The 7,449-nt window shown below is 30.0% G+C and overlaps 1 protein-coding gene across 1 annotated transcript in view; it reads right to left on the bottom strand.

Annotated features, from left to right (window-relative positions):
* Positions 1–4,233, bottom strand: part of LOC123009661 (pancreatic triacylglycerol lipase-like) — a 7,547-nt gene extending 3,314 nt beyond the window's left edge. Inside the window, exons 1-5 of the mRNA XM_044406118.1 lie at positions 3,978–4,233; positions 3,375–3,643; positions 536–776; positions 371–483; positions 199–319 (exon numbers count right to left, since the gene is read on the bottom strand). Of these exons, the coding sequence (XP_044262053.1) occupies positions 199–319; positions 371–483; positions 536–776; positions 3,375–3,643; positions 3,978–4,173 (940 nt within the window). The 5' untranslated portion in view covers positions 4,174–4,233. The remainder of the gene's footprint in view (positions 1–198; positions 320–370; positions 484–535; positions 777–3,374; positions 3,644–3,977) is intronic.
* Positions 4,234–7,449: the final 3,216 nt, after the last annotated feature.

The following is a 7,449-nucleotide window of genomic DNA, read 5'->3' as shown; positions in this document are numbered from 1 at the left end:
AAATACTCGTATATTTGATACTTACATTTTTTATTTCTCTATTTACTTATATTTAGTTTTAACGATTTTAAAAGTAAAAATTAATTTTTTGAAAATCAAGTCCGGGTGAATATTGTTAAAAACGTAATTTTTTAGCTATTATCTATTTTTTGTTGTTAAAATTTGTGTAACATGGAAATATTTGTTGCTTTTACTTACCAAAATGTGTAACAACCACCGACTGCCTCGTATCCCTACACCCTGGCTGCTCCTGTCCTCCATTCGGGAAGAAGTCGACATGGCCAATGGGTTGCCACAACCCAAATCCATCAGTAACCGTCTACAAGCCAAATTTAATTACAATCATAACTAATCATTAATTTATAAATACCGGACTGGCGTCGGTGTGAATAACATCAACAAGTCGTGCATCATCCCTATCTAACTTTTTATGTTTTTCTCTCAAATGATTGGTCCTAAATAGAGGACTGGCAGCATCAAGTCCTGCAAAAATTGCGTAGTATTTTCATTTGTAGCGAAATGAACAATAATCAACCTGTAATTCGCCCAATTAAATGCCCTTTCTTCTTCAAAACCTCTGACGAACTTCCTGCAACATGCGCACCCAACGAAAAGCCAAGTAAGTGGATATTTTCCGGTTCTAGTCCGTTTTCGACCATTTTTAACAGCAAGATGCCCAACTGTCGGCCTACCAGTTCCGTGTTTGCCGCCGCCATRGCGTATTGGGGCCCTCTTGCACCTATGCTCCAATCCATCAAAACCACATTGCAGTCATACTGTAATTACATGCAAAGTCATAGTTTTCTAATTTAGCCGAGAGTTAATTAAGTGTTTAATAACCGGTTAATTTTTTGAACTCGATTAGGCAATGTGCCTGACCTAGGTTTCAGATGAATTTATTTCAAGGACTCGACTTTCTTTAAAACCAATACTCGAGGATATTATAATAGAAACATCGATCATCGTTGTGAAACTGTTATTTAATTAGTGGCAAAAGGTTTTCCTCACGTTTAACTGAAATTGTGAAGTAATAGTGATGCACTTGAGAGATCTTTTTCTTGGATTGGATATATTAATTGTAAACAAATAGGAAATATGTGTCGAAAGGATATAATGCACGCTACTGCTAACACGTGTTCAACCTTGTTAGCAAGTGTTTGATCTAAATAAGTAAGTACGTTTTGTTGCGAAATGGATATTGCTGAAAGATTTGCACGAAACTAGGACTGCACTTTGTGAACTGAATGCAACATTTTTTGTTTTAATCAAGGCGAATTAGGCAAATCAGAATGAATTAAATTCAAATCTAGGTATACCTCGTAAAAGTCGAAGTCTTGACACTTTTTCGACAGTAATACWTTTTGCATATGATTAATTCGTTATTAGAAGCCAATTTCTGGTTTCCATTTTTTTTTCATGTAAATTTTGAATCTGAAAGTTTTCTGTTAGTACATAAACAGCGCTTAAAATTTGTCTTCCAGAAAGTTTCTAATTTTGATAAATGTTAATTTACTGAATACACTGAATTTTCAAATACTCAGTATGTTAAAAAGAGTTCGTTAGAAAGGCAAATACTAATTTAAATCTTATTATATCAACAAAAAAGAAAAAAGGGACTAGTTCAAATAACGATAGTTTGAAAAAAGTTATTAATAATTAACACTGATTAGCATCAGTTTCTATGTTTGAAATATTTTTAGCTTTTTTTTTGCTAGGTATTTTATGGGCAGAATATTAAAAGATTAAATTTAAGTTTTCATATTTTTTTGCATTCATTTTAAACAAGTCTGAACACATTGAAAAACAGAAATGAGAGTTTAAAAAAAAACTAAGAAGGTTTTAAGAAGAGAAAAAATTTAGGGGTTTAAATTATATTTACATACTACATTTTTTAATAGAATGATTATTTTGATTTAGGTTTTCTAAAAATATATTTTTATTTCTTGAATTGTTAAAAAAATGTGTGTGATGGAGAAAATCTAAAATCATTTCGAGAATCCTAGTCTAAAATACTACCTGATATGTTTTAATCCATCACTCAACTTTTGTTACAATGCTGACCAGTGTAATATCACAGATGTTTTAGTGCTTTTGTTATTTTTTTAGAAATTGTGTCTATTTAAATTTTTGGTTAAATATATTTGAGATTTTTTTTCTCGTCATATAAATTGACCAATTTTGCTATTCTGGTCTAGAGATTATTTATTTCTTTATGTTACATCTAATTCTAATTCATACATAAGCTCCTCAGTTCCTTATATGAATTGTTAATTTTTGAAAAGAAATTTACTTACAATTTCTAACATTATTCTTATAGGGTTTTTGAAAACATTGTATTTTCTTACGGAAATTATGCAAAATTTAATTAATTTAATTTTGTACAGAACTGGGAAACTACTAAAAATAGCGAAGCTATATAGCTACATTTTTGCATTTTAAGCTATTAATCTACAATTTTAAAAGTACTTCAAAAATAAAAGTAATCACATATATCCACTAATAATGTAAAAACTAAGTACACTATTGTTTTCATTAAAATAAAAACCTATACACAGTAAATAGAAGGTATGAAACTAAGCCTTTTAGTAAACTAAGCACTTTACGAAAATAATAATTAGTGTAGCGTAAAGTACAATTAAAATGTGAATTAAGAATAATATTTTTTGAAATTTTTTTAGTTTTCGTGTTTCACATTTTAATTGTACTTTTCCCTATACTAATATTTTTTTCGTAAAAAAAGTAGTTTACAAAAAAAACGCTTGGTTCCATATCTTTTTTTCACCGTGTATACTGTCTATAGCATAGCAATCCTTAAAAAACAAAAAATTCCCAAATTATTGTTGTAGAAGAGCTTTAAGCTATTTCAAGCTACTAAAACTATAGTTAGCCAGTCAGCTAAAATAGCTAGTTATTGCCTATAGAATTTTGTTTTTTTTTACAATTTCTAGCAAAAAAGTTGTGACAATTAAATTAAAAAAATGAAAACACCATTAATACAATACAACGTGAAGAACAATGACAATCGTGACATAACGAGCATTTAATCAAATCAAATGTCCGTTTGTTCGTTACGTAATATTTGCTCATTGGAGTAAATAAATACACGCTAAATGGTTTTGTGTTTCATCTCTGTGTTACAATGTTTAACAAGGTATCTAGGTCAGTGGAAGAAAGCGACGACAACAAAAATCGATGCTCTATTTGTTGGTACTTTTTCACAAATGCAGAAACTCGATTTAGATTATGAAATATTATTATTGCTAGTCGAATGACCTTAACACGCATTATTGGCAACAAAAAAGGAAAATCAAACGCACGTTTGCATTTTGAGCAATCTTACGAGTAATTAATTATATTAATTACAAAATACTTACAATTTTTAAATACGTGTTAGCACCAATTAGGTTTCCGATGTCGTTCCATTTTCCCATATAGCCGTGGATGATCATTTTCAGCGGTTGCGAGTAATTAAAGCTGGATTTGCTAAGCGATTTCCCGTCATCGTCGTAACGTAAAATTTCCGGTTGTGAAAAATTAATCCCTCTCCTAAATAAATAAAATTGTGTACCTAGCATTTCCGGATTTTCAGGTACTTTCTGAAGTGGTGACCTTTTATGAGGTAATTCGAAGCAGCCGACGATATCTGTAAAAATTACTTTCACAACACTTTTTACCGGAAATATGATATTTAAGAGGGTTTTTACAGACGAGCAATTTCTGTAATTTGATGGTGGGTTACATAACGGCGGGAGATTCCGGTTTGATACATTCCGGAAAACTCCGGTCTAATTACGTTAAAAAAAAATCGGAAGTTGGACAAATGACTTGCGACATGCGAGATCAAACTGTTACACTCTGAAAAGCCGACCTTTTGCAAACAATATTTATTGTTTAGAGAGATGGCGAAATTTTACTGTTTGTTAATGAAATGTCATCAATTGAAATTGCAATTCTTTTTACTAATTTTTTTCACTCACCATAACAAATTGTTTGGATAGTTCGCTGTTTGTACTGATTTAATTTTTCTTGAAGTCTCTGTTTTAGTTTCAAACCGGACGGTTTATTGAGTCTTCGAAATCGATTTCTTTGCAATAATTGCTGTCCATTGCTATTAAAATGGCTGATAATAATTATCAGTAACACTAAATGTTTTGAAATAAACATCACGTTCATTTCGGAAAGTCACTCTGTACACATTTTTCACTCTCGAGTTTCACCGGATCTGTGATAGACTGAAACACTTGAAACGAATTTACTTTAATGCCGGTAAAAATATACTCCTACCACTTTCACTTGGAAAGTGGTATCGTGGAGCCGTTCGATTTTATTTATTGATTTAATTAAATTTCAGATATTTGTGGATATATGGAGAATTTTGTTTATGAATTTTAGTTGTTTGCTAAATAAGTTGATGAAAATTTGTCTGTGTATCATGTATTATAAACGGAAAGTTGTCCGAAAATTTTTATTTTGTGAATTAAAATGAGTGAACTGCAAATAATTCTTTGACTTTCGGTTGAAACATTCAGTTTACGAAAATAATTGCAATGACCCTCAAACGTTGAATCAATATTTTGAAGTTAACTAACATTCGGAATAATAACAATTCTCTAAGTTTTTTTTTCTTGTTTACACTATTTCTGCACTTTTCTATTAACAGGTCAATTTTCATCTCAAGAATCGTAAACACTCTGTATAATGAAAAATACGAGTATGCATATCTTATTTCCCAGTTTTTTTTTTAGTAAAATTAATTCCAAACTATAAACGTGTAAACTTTTAAATTTTATAAGTTTATAGAGTTGATTCTATTCAATTCAATAAATTCAAAACTACTTATTTATAAACTTGTAAAATTAATTGTAACTAAGTATTTGTAATCCTTAGGTTATAGTCTTGTAAAAAAAGTTTTTATAGTGGGTTGTCAGTTGAAATAATTGAAAATTTTGCAGAATTTAAAAACAAAAAAAAATCGAAAAATGTTTCTTGGGAAACGTCACATATTTGTAATAGATACTTTCTCATTCATTAGTTAGTTATTTCAGAAAATAATAGTTTAAACAAAAAATGTTTGGTTTCATACTTTTGTTCACCTGCTATGTACTTTTTTTATTTAATTATATGCTGCTTCTGCACAAAATGAAAGTTTTATATTTTGTGAATTTTTAGCATTATTACGTACTAAATGAAAATTGCGATTAAACGTTTTAGCATTTAAACATAAATCAGACTTTAAAAACTTAAAAAAGCCATTTAAACTCAATTCATTTGTTCAATTATTTTGAAATCATTGACCTTTATCTTTAATATTTTGACTGTTCCGCTCACTTGAATTTTTTCTCTCTAGTTCAAAACTAATGAAGAAATAATTATTGTAATAATTCAACATTAAGGCAAATTTATTGATTAGTCAGGAAACTGAATTAATTTTGTTAAATTTGAAATTACACTTAATTATGATGACATTTAAGCAATTATTAAAAGATTTCAGTTAACTAGATAATTACTCTTAGGCGGAAGTTTTCAAACAATTAAATATTAAATTTAATTAGTTGCAAAATTGCACTTTCATGTGAAGCTACACATTTTGGGTTTTTATTTATGAAATTGTTTCAGCTGTGGGAAAAATTTTGACCAGGTTTTAGGTTCAATAAACTGAATATTGCTCAACTGAATGATTTATTTATTCGTTATTTTGTAGTACATATTAGGAGGGTCTAGCCATTTGAGAAGCTATATTAAATACTGATAATTTATAGTTTAGTTTTAACATCTATATTTTTTATATATATTTCAGAAATATTTCTAAGACATTTACCAAATTCCGTTGATCAAATAAGTGTGACCGTAGATTTACCCATGAAAAAATTGAATTGAATTTTATTAAAATGCAACATGACTATGAAAGTATGAAGTGGTCTGAAATGTGTTAAAAATACTTCTGACTATATTTTGTATACATAACAATTTAATATTCTATAGGAGAGGAATGATTAAAGTTCGTGAAATATTTGATATAACGAAGTCAGTTAAAAAAAATCGTCGGCGTAGAAACATGTAAAAAAAGAACCCTGTAGTGTAACAACATATTGCATCGTCTATTCCACGAACCGCTTCTTTAGCTAAATGAGGGGTGTAAATGGTCGAGGCTTGACGTAATTATTGTACACACTTCTTAAACCCAATCATGTAGGAAAGTATAAATTCTATAATGATATGTGCATACAACTCGCATTCGCCTTACTTAAGGACTTTCCGATCTGAAGCCCAAGCCCGAAGCGAAAAAGCGACTTTTCCGCCCCCAGATGAGCCTTTGCATTATTATATTATAGCCGCGTGCGTCCAACATCCTAATAATTTAACTACTTGTTCTAAAATTGACAAAACTGAAAATTGACTAGAGTATCGCTCTCCACAGCACACTTGTCTCATCTAACATATTATACAATTTAGCCACATTTACTACTTAGGCGGGGGTGGCGGGGTTATTTGATATGGGCCCGCACACCCATTGTGTGCATTTTACATCAAAACCTATTACCTGCATGCGTCTAGCACCGCAAAATAATTTGGAAAGTAAGCCTCGGTGGAGGCGGTGGCCGGTCCACGACTGTACAATGATTAGTTGGAAGAGGTTGGTGGACCTGCCGTGATTCGAAGATTCGATTATTGCCATACAAATATTTATAAAACACTAAAATTATATACAACACTGATCGAAATCTCCATAAACATTTTATTGGCAACAAAACAACGTCGATACACTAAAAAATAAATTCTTGCATGGCAATCAAGGTAACAAAACTGTACATTGATAAATTACAAATTCACCAACAATAAAGTTAAATAAACATTTTTTTAAAAAAGACACACCAGTCAGTTTAGTATTTATGTACATTTTTAAGAATTTACAAAAAGGGTTTCAAATGACAGGATGATATTTCGTTTACACGATACAGAGTGGGAGCTGATTTCGCGTACAAATGGCTCTAAAACTCTAGATGGAATCTGCCTAATTATACGGTTTATGGCAGTGACAATTTATTTTTCTTTAYATTATTCTTTGTGCAATTATTATTATAGTCTAGGCAACAAGGGGCAAACAAAACACAATTTTAAAACTCGCGAAATTCAAATGTTAAAATTTGGGCTTTCAATTTGCCACAGTTGTCTTGTAATGACAATTATTCAAACGATAATTATTGAAAGTTTTGCTTTTTTAAGCAAAATTCAAATTGTTCATAAAGAATTTTACCAATTTCAGTTTGTAACTCTGTCTTTCATTTTTAAATATGATTGAGGTACTAAGTTTGAATAAAATTTCCGATTTTGAATTTGTCATAAATGGATGAATTAAAATTTTTGCTTTTTTGTATATATTAATCCAATAATACATATCTTACAGTGAGAATTTCTACCAACTTAGTTTTAAAGTACACAAGCATTAAA

The sequence above is a fragment of the Tribolium madens genome, unplaced genomic scaffold (assembly GCF_015345945.1).
Source record: "Tribolium madens isolate multiple individuals breed KSU strain unplaced genomic scaffold, Tmad_KSU_1.1 Scaffold_19;HRSCAF=116;Tcas5.2_LG9, whole genome shotgun sequence".
In the NCBI taxonomy this organism is placed as follows: domain Eukaryota; kingdom Metazoa; phylum Arthropoda; class Insecta; order Coleoptera; family Tenebrionidae; genus Tribolium; species Tribolium madens.
The sequence above is the reverse complement of the archived record's forward strand: the minus strand, read 5'-3'. Positions and strand labels throughout refer to the sequence as shown.